At 41.7% G+C, this 17,484-nt stretch overlaps 1 protein-coding gene across 12 annotated transcripts in view; it reads left to right on the forward strand.

Moving 5' to 3' along the window:
- Positions 1 to 6,181, forward strand: part of anks1b (ankyrin repeat and sterile alpha motif domain containing 1B) — a 965,528-nt gene extending 959,347 nt beyond the window's left edge. For 8 of the 12 annotated variants that reach the window (XM_070897439.1, XM_070897440.1, XM_070897444.1 and 5 more), the window contains 2 exons: positions 3,893 to 3,984; positions 5,313 to 6,181. In XM_070897439.1, coding sequence (XP_070753540.1) covers positions 3,893 to 3,984; positions 5,313 to 5,358 — 138 coding nt within the window. In that variant the 3' untranslated portion in view covers positions 5,359 to 6,181. Of the gene's footprint in view, positions 1 to 2,357; positions 2,448 to 3,892 lie in introns of all 12 variants that reach the window. The other 4 variants (XM_070897442.1, XM_070897450.1, XM_070897449.1 and 1 more) reach the window with 2 other exon arrangements.
- Positions 6,182 to 17,484: the final 11,303 nt, after the last annotated feature.

Here is a 17,484-nt window from a genome sequence, read left to right on the forward strand (position 1 = left end):
TGAAAGTGTCTCATTTGCTTAGAAATGCTTCTGCATTTTTTATATGCATATGTACAGCTTTGTTTACACTTTTTTTTCAGGTGAAGCATCCAAGTAACAGATGGTCCTTAGATCATATTTACACCCCTCACAGGCCTCCCCATCCTCCTCCTCCTCTTTCTTCCAAGTTTCATCATTCTCTGCCGCACAAGTTCCAGGTCTTAATTTTCCTCTGTGTGCTTTTCCTTGTCTGCCCCTCCTGAGTTTTTCCGATCAGAGCATTGTCTGTCATTAACCGTGCAAGGCTAAAATTCATGTTGTGTGATGCCTCAATACAACACATTTGAGGAAATGTTTTGTGATTGGATTCATATGAATCTGATTGAAAAAAACAGCTCGTTGTGTTAGAAGATCCAAGAATTACAAGGTTTTAATGGGCTCAAATTTAGGGAGAAGATCAGGCCAATCAACAATGTGACCAGCTATTCCCATATTTGAAAACTGCTTGTACTTTTCTTCCAGTAAACAAATTGACAGTTTTAATTTAATCTCAAATTCACAATTGACTATTGAGTGAGCACTCTATACTTGGTTAATTTAAGTGGACCCTCAAGCTAGATTATGTCAAAAACAAATAAATGCTTTTTATTTGTAAAATGATGAGGGTAAAATAATAACGTGAATTAAAATGGAATACTATACTTGTACAGCTGCTGATGCCCGTCGTTCCTTATGGGATCCCAGCACAGCGTAGCGTGTACATTTCTGCTGCTCTTCTAGGCGAACTTAGTTTAAATTCATGTATTATTATAAATCCTAATGAGATATGAGCCTGAATTAAAAACTACCATAATTCATTAGTTTTCCAATGCGCATTTAATTATTCATGAATGAAGCATTATTCCAATATCTCCATAATGACACCACAACTTTAATATTCTGTTTTTCAAAGACCTTTTTTAAGAATGAAAAACAGATATGGCAGCTTGAGCCCTGTTGGGTCCACATTGAATTTTAGCCTAGACTGTGCTGTGTTCATTGTTCAATCTTAACACCTACAAGGCTTGACTTCATTGCAAACATTTCAAACTGACCTTTTTATACAGAAAAAGAAAAGAAAGCTAATTTATTGAACAGAGTGCAGTGTGAAAGCATGTAAAACTACTACAGTACTTGTTATTGCAATATTACCTCCGTGCATCTTGCCTACCTTCAGAAGGCCCCGCATTCTCATATTATATATAATCTAAAACAAACTATCTGTTAGTCTGAAGCCGATGGCATTAAAATCAGTCATAAGACACCATCTACTTCGAGAAACAAAATGTGATGTTTGACACACTAGGAAATACAGTCGGATAAAGAGTTTCTGTGCGGATCACGGACACCTATTCCAATCTGGATTCTTGTGGGATTTTCAGCTGCTGTATTGTTTAGAGCTCAATGGTGGCAGTCAAATTCATCATCTAAAATTATTCTAAAACGTAGACCATTTGGATATGTAATCTTTCTGACCAGATGCAGCATTTTAATCATGGTTTTCTTTTTCTTTTATTTTCTGGTTTTAAAAATTGAATGCATTAGGACGAGAAACTGCATTTGTGTGTTGGGCCAGACAGAAAGCTTACTAACAGTACAATGAAAATTAGCATTTTAATTGGGCATTTTTCAAACAGACCCGAGTTATAGCCACTTGACATTAAAAAATGCTTTATTGCATAATAATAAACAGCTCCATGCAGTTAGCATAGCAAATGTACACCCAGTACTGTTGGTGTTAACCTGTAACTTGCTGTTCTGGTTAATATAAAATGATGGGTTGAGTATATGTTTCCAGTAACTGGGCAACACAGATTTTGTTGCACATGGGCTTACTTTGCAAACAGAATTTCTAGTGTATCAAATATACATTTGATTTCTCATTCAAGGAATTTGTTTGATGTATTATTTCAGAATCCTGTGTGTTTGGTCACACCAGTGGAAAAGGTTTTTTTAAACCCACCTGTCAGTTAAATCTTTAAGTCGCACCTTCCAGGTTTTCAGATGTTAAAAGCCTCCATGAGGCTGTGAGTCAGACGATGGGTTTTACAATAATATATGTTAAGTAAATAGTTGAAAGAAATACAGTGGAGCAGCTTACCGACTCTTCTGAGTTCCATTGGTTGCTATAATGACTGTACTTTGGTTCCACACGTACTTCATGGAAGGTGCTTCAATATATTTCTGTTTTATTTAGGTTATAGATAAAAATGCCTTAACGTACAAGTTGCACTATAGTTTAGTAGTGTTTTTTAATGATGTATTGTTTACGCACAATAACAATGAATTGTGCTGTGGTGAGATTTCCCCTTTAACAGTTTTAATCGCACCGTCTCTAGGAGATGCAGAATGGTAATAAGCCGGATACCAACAACGAATGGTCTTTTTTTACATGATTTCATCAAAGACCAGTTTCTGTAAAACACTAGGTACGTGTCTATTGCAGCTGGCCTATGCTGTAATCGTCTAAATAGTGTAATTTAAAATGAGCACAAAACAATTCAAGTTTCTAAAATTCCAAGCATCGTGCAGCAGTGGAGGGAAAATGTCCAGCTCTGTTTGTATTTCTTTTTGCCCCCTTTTGAAATGTATGGGTAGGTGACCTACTCCCTGGTTAATCTGATGCCTCTCTCCAATGGGGCAGTAGGAAGTGGTGTGTGAAAGTGGCCTGGATTGAAACGGCCTCTGTTCTCTGCCCCCCCACTCCCGCCCCTGCCCCCCGCCATGCAGAAACACCTGGCCTCCACTCAGTGCCTGTCCTGATGGACCAACTGAGATCAGGAAGTACCCACATTGGCAAGTTGTAGATCCAGACCTGCAACCTAGCACTCTATGGCACAGTGTGTTGGTGCACCTGCTGCACACTATGCTGCTCTGTGGCCAGTAGGTTTTACTATTTATTTTATACATGTTACTGTTTGTTCTATTATCATTTGAAGAATCAAACTCAAAAGTAGTAAGTCATCAGCTTAATTAAGGCAGGTTCCCAACTGTGAAAAGTCCACATTATCTGAAGGCCATTGAGGCCCTTTCATTAGCATTATTATTGTTCACTTTTCAGTACCGAACTTTCAATGCGTTCATTTGAACTGTCACTTCAAACCTTTACAGTGCAATAAATTTATTTACTTAACTAGTAAAACTTCAACCATGAAAGAGACTCGGCAGTTTATATAAGACATTAAATTAGTCATAAAACATAATTTCTGTAAAGTCAAGTGTTATTGCCACTTTAGCAATTACACTCCAGTAATATTTATAATGCTGATTAACTGCTTTTCCCTAAAAATTGTAATGTATTGCTGTAAAAAAATTCATAGTTATTCACAGTACAATAAAAATCTATTTTGAATTCAATTGCTGTAAAAAAAGCACCTCAATACAAAATCAATTAGATATTCTCCCAATAGGGTGCGGTTATATCTTAGTTTTAATCTTTATTTTAATTGTTTATAGTGGACATAAAGCTAATTATCAGTAATTAATAAGCTTATTTCAGATGACTGAATTTTGATATATATATGTGTGTGTGTGTGCAGGCTGTACTTGTTGGAATGTAACCCCCACCCTCCCGGCATCCGGTATACCTGAGATGTTCAGTACGTACGGAAGCCAGGTTTAACATTCGTATGGCTGAGGAAGTCATGTGATGGGGCTGCTGTGTTTTGCTGTTATTAAAATACAACTACTGGTTGTTTCAGTAGAATGTAAATGCAATGTATCTTTAATTCAGGTCAAAGAGAATTTGAACATGATGGTTTGTGGAGACAGTAAAACTCTAGTACATTTATTAATTTTTATTAGTCATATTTTATTCATGAATAAATGAACTCTCCAGTTGCTAATGAAGTCGTTTCTTTTTCCTTGCCTACAGATTGATCAACCTCTTCTGGAACAAAAGACTCATCCTAATGTACCTTGGATTGTGGAACCTGTGCAAGAATCAAAAAGGGCGATGAACACTAAGTATGAGACCACAATATTCTAAACGCTATGTCTCATTCTCCTGTCTGTGCCTTTGCACTCTTTTGAGCAATCACTGCAAGCAGCACATTTTGTCTCCTCTGGTGACCTCTGACCCAGTGGAGAGGAAAACTGCACTCGCTGAGTGACCTTTACACAGTTACTGTCATCACTGCATGAAGCTGCTCTTTTTCCTTGACATTCCTCCCACTGTAGCAACAGGAATGAAACTGACACACGACAACTGTCTTTAGACTTATTTAAATCCAGTCCATCAGAAGGACCTAAGCTGATCCAGTTTCAAGATTTTTCCCTTGGTCTTGATGTAACATTTTTCTTCAACCTTTTTCGGGTCATCGCGGATTTAGAAGAAATCAGTGGACTCTATCTCTGAAGATCTCTTCTGGCCATGTGATAACTTGAATGCTGCTAAAAGCTGATAACAAGTCTAAACATTTTTTTTTATCCCTTTTGGACTAACACTTTTTAACAAAAAGCTGTATTGCAGCCATGGGATAATATTACAAATGGCTAAGCTAATATCTTTCAATAACTGCTTTTGTTTTGAAATGACTGCACTCTTTTGGTGGTTTGCTAACTGCTTTAAGCAATTGTTGTGAATTTCACTGTTGCTTTACTGGAAATTTCACAACACATCCACAATTACTCAGACCAATTCCTTCAGAGTTTCTAGCCCTCGTTTTAAACACTGATCTGCACTGAAAATAATTTTGTAATTTTTTTCTTTAGTAATGTGGTACTGCAAAAGTTAGTATGAGAATATTGTTATTTATTATTTTTCATGTAAGCAGTAGTGATTTTTATGACATCTTGCTCCTAAAATGTGAAAGAATGAAGAATGTTTTGAAATAGAAAAATCAGGAGTTTTGCACATAGGTGCCAGTTTTCAGTCTTATTTCTAAGCAGTGTTCAGATTAATGATCTAATGTTAAAACAGCTTGTCCAACAGCAATTGAGGGGCTCAAAAGAAGTAGATTCCTAGTTTTTAAAAATAATTTTCTCTGCGACTGGAAAAAAAAATCCATCATTCCAATGTAGCCGATTGTTGGTGAGCGGTTGGTGAGATCCCTTGTGGAATACAGAAGGTGTTAATGTCTACAAGCCAACATCATTGCACTACAGATGGAGGCACACTGCGTATTCACACAGTGCACTGGATACATTAGCAGTCCAAGTAACAATGCTGGATGCAGAAGAGGTTGCCATTCAGATGGGAAATAATAGCTATCTCAGAAAATATATTGTCTGCACGTGTAATTGTTGAATTTAAATGAAACATGGCACAATGAATATATTTTTGTTCTATATAGTACAAAACACAAAATTTCACGAATAGTGACTTGCTCGGCAGTGTGAAGCATCTTCCGCTTGAGGCAAAGACTAAGATCTCTGACTGATTTCTTTCAAAACAATGCAGCACACGACGTTTTTTGAACTAAACCTGTGAAACCACAATCAACTGATTTACTACCTGGAGCGATCAATGTTTATTGAATACGAGAATCGTCACGTTTCTCATTTGTTTGCAAAAAAAATTAAAGATGTAGCAGCATATAATATGGCTCTGCTGCATTGCCTATTCAATCCACGTTGAGCCAGAGTTTAACTGGTGTGCACAGGCAGCATTATAAAGAATGGTGATGGTAACAGTTATATGACATCATCTGTTTAAAAAAAACTTATTGTGAATCAATTTAATGTTTATTTTAGAATCCTTATTGAAATTGTGTAATAATGGTCTTAAGTTGTTTCAATGTTACATTATTTTTATATGATATAGAAACTAAGCTGGGCTTAATGATAAAGGTCACCCAAATATAAGTAAAGGGATGACTATTAGAGCTTGGGTTGTAATTGATAATCAAATGTATATTGTATGGTTGGACTGAATTTTAGTTCAATTCAGTGTTAATCTTTTAATACGGTATTGCAGTACTTGAACAATGCGGTTTCCTTGTACATATTTTGCCTATTCACTGTTGATACATGTATGTAGTAATTTGGCAGTTTAAAAAAAACACTGTAAACATGGTACCAAAATGAAAATGTATGGGGATAAAATAGTGGCCTCACTGCAACTAATAATTGTACATATGCTTGGGCTTCCAGTTACAAATTTTGTAATTTTGTCATTATTTATATCCTGCAAAAGCACATTAAATAAACAGGATGTACAAAATATCAGTGTTTTACAGTTTGTTTCACTGCCTTGTCACATTGTAAAATTATTACCTCATGTTGGCTGAAAGCCAAAGCCTGTGCATTAATCTGATTGCGGATTGGTCAGAATCACTTTCTCCCATTCGCAATAACTTATCGGATCAAATTCCATTAGTTTACACAAGGAGTTGTAAAGCTCTTGAATGATTTAGGGTTACAAATTTTGCAAATTATGTTGTTGGAATTTAAAACTCAATTGATTCCTAGTTTTAAGTACACTGGATTCCAAAGGGTTTTATCATTCAGCTTTGTGGGATGGTTAGTTCAGTCCGATTGAGACCATAATGGATCAACAACGACTCCATCGCCACCAATATTGTTTTGATATTTCAATTCTTCATTAAATAATTGTGTAATGATTCTCTGAAGACAACTTTGACAAATATAGGAACATAGGAAGAGGAGTAGGCCAATCAGCCCCTCGAGCCTGTTCTGCCATTCAATGAGATCATGGCTGATCTGCGACCTATTAAATGAAAGTGTGAAATATAAACCTTCCTTTTCTGTCTTGTGAGACCCACGGTATTTATTTACACTATTTTTCAGTTTAAACAGTAATTCAAAATTTGAATTAAATTTATGACCACTTTTGTAATTTAAAAAGTTTTGCTCCATTTTTAATATCTTCCATTGAAGGGATGAAAATCCTATTATTCACAAGAGAAATATATAAAAGTGGATGGAAATTCGATCTACCTACACTTCTAATGGAAGACATTATTAATCACTTGACATAAACACAATCGAGCACTTCTTGTGGCCATGTTGACGTGATGTCGAAATGAGATCAACAAAATTAATGAATAAATCTAAAGAAGGTTGCTAAATCACATGTATGAGGATAACTAATTCTTCAAATGGTTATTCTTTGAAGAAATAAGCATCATCTATAAAGCATAAGAAACTATGGTACCGGAGAGTTATTCTACTACTCCTTGTAATAAAGCCTCATCATTCCAGACCTACAGGCCATATGTTCACCCTCTGCCATTAACTCTCATCCAAGCTGTCCTTTTGGTCTATCTGCATCATTTGACAAACTCTCTCAATGTTGTTATTGTTGTGTACGGGACATAGGATGGACAACGAACTGAATCGGGCAGGCATGACATATCAGATGAAAATACTCACCCGCCAGTTGATATGCAAGAAAGCTGCTTTATTCATACAGCTTGGTTGAATAAATAGTGACATGACATTTACTCTCCTGGTGATCAGCTTACTGATGTATTTAGCATAATAGCAACAGTATTGAATTTTTAATTTGGTTATATAATATCAATAAGATTCTGTTAGAGCTACTGCGAAACAATCAATGAGAGCAAAAATATCCCACTGATATTCCAAATTTAATTTATGCACTAAACATTATCAACACTACTTCAGTACCGGATTGCCTCCACAGAGTTCCTTTAATGGATAACAAGGGGATGAAATTCCTATTTGTGCACTAAATTCATTAACATTGCATTATTTTTCTTTTCATCATAATAACATTGCAAGAATGCCCTATTTTGAACTATGAGATTTCTGCAAGATTGGAGTTGTTGACAGGCACCAGCAACGAACCAGCCAATCAGAACGCACTTGTAGTAATGCTGCTAAGACCCCTATTAAGCGGGTAATGAAGCAGAGAGAAAACTGAAATCTGACCAACTTTACTAATGCTGCTGTGGTCTATTGGTCTTCAATCTGTACCCAGAAGTCCCCGCATTCACACAGCTGAGTAATTATAGCCCTTTTGCTTGTCGCATATAAAGGATTTTAACTCCCAGTGGGTATCCGGTGGAAAACTGCGGTGATGAGGTAATTTCCCGCCCACCCGGCGGCAGTGTGAGACCACAGACCTCGACCACACTGCCGGTCACTGCTCCTACGCAAAACCGGGCAGCCCACAGCCACCTGCCATTGTGCAGGTAGATATGGGGAAGAAATGGTTGCTGCCTTTTCAATGTGAGAATTCATCTTGACATTAAGAGATAAGTTACCTGATACTGTTGATCCCACGTAACTGAACCTTTGTGCAGCTTCTAGGGCCCAAATTTCCCCATGAGTTGCACCGTTTTTTTTGGTGTAACTTGATTTTTCTGGTGTATCTTTTTAGTTGCAATTATGGCCATTTAATTTGCGCCAGTGCAAGTGAATTAGTTAGATTTTTTCTGAGGTCAGTTTTTTTTTCACAAGGAGGCGTTCCCAGCCACTTACACCATTTATGCCAATTTGGCCAGAAAAAAGTTGTACTAAACTAACTTAGGGCAGTGTATGTGTCCACTTTTGTTCGCACAGAAAGACCTTACTTACAGTTAAGGAATCGGCGCAAGTAACTACATTTAAAGCACCACCAAGCACCAAACAAAGCACAAAAAGTAATAAGCAATCAATAAATAAAAAATAAGAAAATAGTAGGAACCCTGCACCTAAAGCACCAAGACCAAAGTAATAAGCAATCAATAAATAACAAATAAAAAAATAGAAGGAATCCTGCACCTAAAGCACCAAAATCAATCAGTAAATAACAAATAAAAAATAGAAGTCCTACCTTAGGGAATGCAGCGGACGGCCGATGAGGGAGCCCATTCGGCCAGGGCGAGGGACGGTGTGTTTCGGCCCCTCCCACACAGCCTGCAGCACGCATTTGCAGAAACGGCTTGCCAGGAGCTACTGCACATGCGCACAGACTCTAGCGCGCATGTGGAGAGGTCCCGGCACTGTTTTCAGCACTGGGACGTGGCTCCGCCCCCAATCCATTGGGTCACGCTGCGCCACGATGGAGGAGAGGCTGGGCAGCGGCCAAAACACGGAGGTCTTTTTTCGGCGCACTTGGAGGAGGACAAAAGCGGTGTAGCTCGAGTGAGGGCGCCAGAAAAAGAGGTTAGGGAAATTTGGGCCCTTAGTGTGGTGTTCGCTATTGAAACTTCTGGTGCAGTCAACTCACCTACTGCCATCATCACTGTCTTTAGAGGGACGCTTTGCCCAAATATATTGCAAGTTGGCGAAAACCTATTGGAACACCATTAAAGAGTTTTCTAACTGATCTTGTCTAGAGTAAAAATCCTTTGGCACTGGATCAGAAAACATAACAAAACAGAGAGACGAATATACCAAAAAATGTTGGTGCCAAAACGTATTCTGTTTAACACTTCTACCGATTTCAAAACTGTCATATTGATTATCATCATTCTAGATTGTAGCCATCATACCATTATGGAAGGATCAAATCTGACTGAGCAGCACTGTGGGGCAACCAGCAATCCTCTCCAGCAATTGAAAAGGTTCCTTTCAGCTGACCAGATCAAAAACTGTTGTAAGATTTCTATAGGCCGTGTAAAGCACCTTTCCCTGCTCCTGGCAGTTCTTCCCTAGGGCAAAGATCATGTCAATAGTTAATCCAATGGCATGGACGCCGCACTAACTCTCTGGACAAACATATTCAGCAAGTACTTGCTACCTTGACCTGTGCGAGCCTCGACAACAACGCTAAGGAGAGAAATTCCCCTCCAGTTGTTGCAATCAATACGATCTTTGTTTTTGTACATAGAATGATGTTAGCATCCTTCATGTCTTGTGGTACCTCTCCCTCCAGCAGGCAAGCAAGACATTGTGGAAGTGTGTAAGCACAACCTGTCATCCTTGTTTCAATACCTCAGTTGGAATTTGATCTTTTCCTGCAGCCTTTGCTGATTCCAAGGTGATGGCTGCCTTTTTAAGCTCATTTATAGATGGTTGTATATCAAGCTCGTCAATGGTCTGAAGTCTGGGATTGCAGTTAATGCTGCTTCAAAGCCAGTAGTTTCACATGTTCCTGATGGTATTCTACCCAGCGTAACATCTGTTTATCTCGGTCAGTGATGATGTTTCCATTGAGGGATTTGAGTGGTACAATCTTCTTGCTTTCTTTATTCCATCACACATAATTCTTATGCATTAATTTTCAAAGAACGTTTGTATCTTCTTGAACAGATCTAGCCAATATGATTGAGCCTACTTCCTTGGTGTTCATCATAAATTGCTTTTAGCCAATCTAAGATTCATCATGTTTCTCAGGAGAGGGTTAGGATTCTCTAGTAGAGATAAATACTGTGTGTTTAGTTTCAATAACTGGGCCATTTCCTCAGAGTATGCTACAAAGCCAATCTTTATCTTGTACAGAAAAGACTGGTCTATACTTGTGATATTTGTAAACTTTTCTTTATTTTGTCTAGTAAGAATTAAAATGACAAAACATGCCAGTATTGCTGTACTTGAATTGATAATGGTTTTCTTTTTTTCCCAATATCTTACCCAGTCATATGAAACAAGTATAAAATAGGATAAGCACAAAAATAATAAAATACCTTTGTTGCTTGACAATCTGCCATCGTAACCTGAGTTCATTATGGTTCACAGCCTTTTACTGATCCCTGTGTCATTACCACCGAATAGCTAGTATACAGCAAATGACAAGAAGTCAAGAATATTTTTATTTTAAACCTTAAAATGTTTTGGGGGGCACATTTTGCAGAATAAAGGCCTTCTTCTAGACCTCTGCAGGGAAGGTAGCACATCTCCACCCACTTCCCAGTCCTCATGCTCTGCAAATCACCAAATGCTACATCCTATCTAATATTGCATTATTGCCCCCAAGTAAAAATATCTGAGCTGGTGCCTGCGAGTGATACAGGAGGTAAGCTGTGGAGGTTTGAGGACAAATGGACATGGAGTAAGAGGTCCGTGCATAAGTTCACGGGTGGGCTTCAACCCGCCCTCATCTCCCTCCCTATGATCATCACCTCGCCATCATTGTAGTTGACCAGGAGGTAGTAAAGTCTCTGTTCTTCCTCCTCCTCATCATCATTTTCGTCCTTCTCCTGAGTCACTCATTGCTGTGGTGGATCGTCAGAGGAAGAGGGCCGAAGCTATGCATAAGCATTACCGCCTTGGTATTGAGACAGAAAAGGGAGTAGAAGGTTGTGTCTATGTGGTGCTTCACAGGGATGGCCTGGGCAACAGTGTAGCTTTTCAATAACTAACCTGGTGTTTGACAATATGCCACCGACCTTGGCAAGAACAGAGTGCCTCCCATGAGCATCCTTATATGGCACAAAGTGTTTAAAGCTAGAGACAGCCACTCTGGTGGCCTGCCTCTTGTGGGTATTGTGCACTAATTCTTCCTGCAAGAAAAGTGAGTACATGAGGGAAAGGCCAGCAGTTGAGTGTGTGCCATGTGGCATGGGGGTAGCAGCCTGTTGAGTTGTGCAAGTAAGTAATTGCAGTTAGGGAAGATGGATTGCCAAAGTGCAAAATTCCAAGTTACAGCTTCCCTTAACCAGATTACATTTTGAAGGGTTCGTTGTGAAACTTTCCTTAAGAGGATGAAGAATGTGTTGGTGATCAGGTTGGGCAAGGAAGAAAAGGGAGTGTCCTCTATGTTACCTTGCCTTACCTGGTGAGATCATTGAACTTTTTCCAGCATTAATCGTCAGTCCCAATGGTAAGAGAGTTAGCATTCAGTGCCAGTGCCACCTCCCTCTTGATGGCATTAGTGATGGAAATGCAGGTCCAGGCAAATTTTTATCCCATTGATCATAGATCTAACAATGTCGAGAAAAATAACCAAATTATTTTTAAAAACAAAATTTGCAACTTCACTAAACTGACTAAATACATTTCTGAAATAATGTTTTTCCTGCAAATTGCAATCTGAAGGGTGAGAGTATGTGCAATATTTCACTTAAAAGCTGAAACGAAGGAAACTGAAACCCTAGGGAAAGGGATTGCATTAAACAGAGTGTAAGCAAGAGCAGTTACCTGGGGACTTCTCTGTGTCACAAACCTCAAATGGGAAATTGTCCCAAATATAACCCCTGTCCCAGGAATGTGTCCTGGCCTTGATTCACTCTAGTGTTGTGTGCAGAGTGCATACTGAAGGAAAATCACTTTTGCCATGGGAAGTCCAAGTGTCATTTTGGCTATTTGGTCTAGACATATTTTTGGATTGATTTCAAATTCAGTTTTGCAAGGGGTTAACTCCCAGAAATACGTAAGCTATCGGGGAAATTGTTTTGAACAAACTTGCTGGGATGTCCGCCATCTCAGAATTGTGTTTCTTGCATGTCAGATTAGTTTGAGATATTGGCTACCATGGGCTAGACTTTCCATCAGTGTCGCCTCGTTACCGCCCATTTAACTGTTGAGATGAAGTAAAACGCCCATTTATCGCCCATTTTCCCTAAAAATGGAAACTAACGCACATTTATCGTCCATTTATCGCCAGCATTCATTTCGGCATCAAGTTATCACCGAGAATTAGTTAGACCGCCCGCCCATATTTTTATGACATCAACAATAGTGCACCGCCCAGAATACAGTTTTTAAATGAAACTAACGCCCAGAAGATCGGCGAGCGTTACTTTCGGCATATCGCCCATATATCGGCAAAAACATCGCTGGCCCAAAAAAACGTTGGAAAAAAGCTGCACTCACCTGACCTTAGCCCAGTGGTATGGAATCCATTTTGTAAATTGAAGGACTTTTCATTTCAAAGGCTGCTTCAAGTTCTGAGGAGTTTTGATTTTATCTGAGTTATTTTAAGGTGAATATAAAATCTGAAGAAACATCTTATATTGTGGATGAATTTAATTTCTTTTATGAGTTTTAGAAGGAAAATGTATTATTTCTGAAGAATACATATAATAGTAATTGTAATGGGGCCTGTAATTTCTCAACCAGTATTGATGACTACTCACATGCTACAGACTAGAGACGGGACAAGGGATGTTAAAGAGCATTATGTGCCCAATCAAAGAGGTGGCAGACTGAGGAGGAGGAGAACTTACAGGGAGAAGTGGTCTTACCTGAACTTGTCCGAGAACACGTGCCTTAGGAAACTGCGCTTCCAAAAGGAGGTCATCAGTGAGATATGCCAGCTCATTTAAACAACTCCCCTAATAACTCACCCACCCTACAGGCAACAATTTTTAAAAAAGTAAACGTACAACAACTAACAAACCCACTCCCTCCCTCCCTCCTTACCTGCGGCCACACCTCTCCTTTCCTTCCCCCGGGTCTGTACCCCACCTCTTCCCCTGCCAACTCCAAGCCACTTTGCTGCAGTGCACTTCAAGTGCTGCTTTGGTGGGGGGGGGAGGGGGTTGATGGCAGCTCCGTTGTTTGGGCCGATGATGGAGAGACTGTTGCCGAGGAAACGTCCTCCAAGTCAGAAGCAAGAGCTTCCTCCTGGCTCGCATGTGTCTCTGGCAAGGGCGGTGCGGCACCTTGGGGTGCAGTGCCGGATTCCGGGACCACTGATGGCCCTCTGGCACCAGTGTTCCTGGTATTATCTCCAGGCCCACCGCTATCCGCATCATCTTATCATTGATGTTAATGGACAGAGTGGCAATCTGGCCAGATAAACCGCCCATTGACTGGAGGAGCTCCCGCTCTTCCTGGACAAGTTTACCATGTCCACATTCAGATCTACCGCTCTTGGGAGCAGTCCGACTGCGCCGAACCAACCTCCGCAGGACCGTCGCCGGTATGGATTCACTCGAGGTGCACTGCAGCAAAGCACTTGGCCCCACTACCTCCTCGGTCGAGGAGGACGTGATCACAGGAACACTGGCAGCTGCTGCTGCAGGCTCCTCCTCCACCTCTTCACTGTCCTCACTGGAGAGGAGGACCTGCAGCAGGACGGGTGAGATACGAGGCTCCTCACTCCCAGAAACAAATACCACTGACTGATCCATAGCTTGCTGCAGTTCCTGTACGGCCTGCAAGGTCTGTGCTCTTGACTGAGCTAGAAAACATAAATGAGGTAATTAGAGGAGAAGGGGGTGCTCGGGTCACATGGGAATCCAAACGCTACACAGGCATATGCACGAGAGCAACACTACTGTTGTAAAATAATGACAGACATCACATTTAATGAACATCACGATAGTACAAAATCTGCATTACTTTGATTTTCATGATCCCATCATTAATTACATAACAATATGCATTACATAATGCATCAATAAAATAAAATACATTATATTATCAATCATCAATCATATTATATGGATATGGATATGGATATGAGTGGCATTAATTTACTTTCCATCACCCAATGGTTTATACTTTACTCACATGGCATGAGGACATGTTCCGATGCAGCACGGGTGGCCGACCGGTTATGGATACCCACAAGTGCAGGGCCCACTCCTCCAGATCGGTGAGGGCGCATAGGTCCACTGGGCCGCCACCCGTGCACCGCTGCTCAGTCCTACTCTTTTTGTAAGTTTTTCTGCAAAAGGTGACAACAGCATGGCATGGCGTAAGATCATTGCTAGGTACTGTTACAAATACAGATGCAACAGATAGCAGATTACTGCCAGATATCATGTTATTATTATTATTAATAATATGCAACTCAACACACATGGTAGTCCACCATAAACATCATACATATCACATGCATGGTTATATCTACCATCTGCAAATAACTTGTTTAAGATCGAGGTTTGGATTAAATGATTACCGGTCTAACTACAATACATCAGATCTGCATTTAAATTCATCATTGTAACATTACAATTACAATTACAATTATATAAATAAATATAAATAAATGTAATACTTACTCTTCCGGAACCAATAAGGTCGTTCCAGCACTTGCGGCACTGGTTAGGCTCATGGATCTCGTGTCACCGATGAGATCACTTCGGCGATCTCCACCCATATTCGCTGATAAACCCTGAGGGCTGGTTTCCCACGACCACCCCAGGTCAATTGGGCCCAACGAGTTTCTACCTCATGGACGAGGGCAGCATTGGCCTCCTCAGTAAAACGCTTTGCACCTCTTCTGCCACCCATCTCCTCTCCCACCTCACCCAGGTCACTGCCTTCACCCACTTCCTCCACCTCTACGACATCACCCAGTACCTCCTCTACATGCTCCATTATTTTGTTTTAATTAAAAGTAGCTTTATCACTTTCCAGTCACCTTTCCTTCTCTCATACCACTTCACCCCACCCCCACCCCGCCCAGAAGGCTTTATCACTTTTAAGCTCTTGATACTGTCAACATTCCTTGCTCAATTCCTGCCCCACTGCCCTCACCTTAATGCGAATCTTGTGCCACTTATGCTTTCAGATAATCAGGCAGAAGCTGTCTATTCTGCAGCTGAGCCCCCACCCCCCACCCAAGATATTCTGGAGAGAGGGGAAGAGGAAGAGGAGCTGAGCACTGCGTCATTGTTTCTCTCACCTGCAGGCACTAGCTCAGATACTGGCATTATGCGTTCCTTAGAGGTTAGGCTAGTAGAGGGGTCTGCACTGGGTGATGCACCGGGGCCGAGCATGCTGCAGCAAGGCCAAGGGGAAAGGGAACCTCGCAAACCATCTCCCCGGGGGGCCAGTTCATGCATGAGTTCTGCTCCACAGGACTCAGATGAGCACCTCGATGGGGAAGCATTCACACAAAGAGTGATGACCATGCACTCTGGCATCATAGGTGCAGTGGCAAGGGTGCCTGAGAGCTTCTTGGCAGTGGTACAGAGCGTGAAGCAGTTCGCCTCCAGCATTGCGCAGAGCTCTGCACACAACCTGGAGCCCATCATTGCCAGTCTGCAGACAATGGTGGCCTCCCAGAGAGACCATGTGGATCCAGACCTCATGATGCGTGCCATGGGTGATGAGGCAGCTTCCATTGCAGCACAGGTGTAAACATTTCAACATCTTAGTGCTGTAATGCAGACAATGGTTGGTGGCATGGAAGCTCAGACTACTCTCATACAGTTTCAGCTGGATGCCACACATGCTCTGACTGCTGGCATTGCCGTTGGGTCCACCACAGTCCACTGGGGATCGCAAGGTGTCGCAGCAGCCCACCAATCTGTGCTCCAGCAAATTGGTGCAGATGCTGAGGTGCTGCCCCAGGGAAATGGCAGTGAGTCAGCGGAGCAGGAACCTGCTGTCCTCTCTCACGATGACAGCATTCCTGAGCCCACCACTGCCATTCTGCCATTGCACTTGTCGCTGGCGGTCACCCAGCCAGCCTAGACTGCTACCGCCCAGCCTGAGGTGGTGCAGCCTACAGCCGAGCCTTCCAGGCCCAGAGCTGGTGAAGGGCGTCCTGAAAGGCTGTCTGTACTCTCTGGCCCTGACTCACAGCAGCCTTCCACCAGCCATGCTGCAGCCACAGGGGACACACTGCGGAGGAGCACTAGCTTAATTAAAGCAAAGACGAGATATAAGGACATGCACAAGAGTGATTAGTAAATATATTGAGAACGTTTATTGGAGTGACATAAATTTGGATTGGAATGTTTAATCTTTGCTGTTGTGTCTCATTTCAGTTTTGGGGCTTTGGTATGGAAGGAAAATTGGATGTGGTGGTGGGGACATCCAGAGGGACTGGGAAGTGGGATGGAATTCATTGGAACCGAACTCTGATGAGAAGGTCGCGGACCACCCTTGCAGAATCGCAATGGGCTCACTGCCTCCTCCGTCGCTGTTGCTGCTCCTCCTCCTCCTCCTCCTCTTAGCTCCTCCTCCTGCTCCTCCTCATCCTATTCCTCCTCCACAAGTGGTGCGGCTATGTCTGGTGACAATGGCTGTGCCCTCATGATGGTGAGGTTGTGCATGCAGCAGACGTGACGAATAAGGACACCTGCTCAGGCGAGCACTGGAGAACTCCTCCCGAATGGTCTAAGCAGCGCAACCGTTGTTTGGGCAATCCGATGGACTGCTCAATGATGTTCCTGGTGGTGGAATGGCTCTCCTCTCATTGTATGAGAGCTGTTAGGGTTGCGGAGCGGAGTCATGAGCCAGGCGGAGAGCGGGTAGCCCTTGTCTCCGAGCAGTCAGCCGCGAGCTTGATTGGGTGGCTGGAACAAAGCTGGCACACAGGTCTGGTGCAGGATGAAAGCATTGTGGCTGCTGCCAGGATAGTGGGCATTGATGGTGAGGATTCTGTGTGTGTGGTCGCACACCAGCTGCACAGTTAGTGAGTGGAAACCTTTGCTGTTATGGAAGATCTCAGGATTGTGATGCAGTGCCCTCAAAGCGACGTGGGTGCAGTCAATGGCGCCCTGCACCATGGGGAAACCCGCTATACTGCCAAAGCCACATGCACGCTCGTGCTGCTTCTCTCTGCTCATGGAGAAGGAGACGTAGTTCCTTCTCCTTCTCTAGAGAGCATCTGTGACCTCGTGGATGGAGCAATGGACGGCAAACTGGGAGATGTTGGGAATGTCTCCTGTCGCTCCCTAGAAGGATCCACTAGCATAGAAATTGAGCACA

The sequence above is a fragment of the Pristiophorus japonicus genome, chromosome 13 (genome assembly GCF_044704955.1).
Source record: "Pristiophorus japonicus isolate sPriJap1 chromosome 13, sPriJap1.hap1, whole genome shotgun sequence".
Classification (NCBI taxonomy): domain Eukaryota; kingdom Metazoa; phylum Chordata; class Chondrichthyes; family Pristiophoridae; genus Pristiophorus; species Pristiophorus japonicus.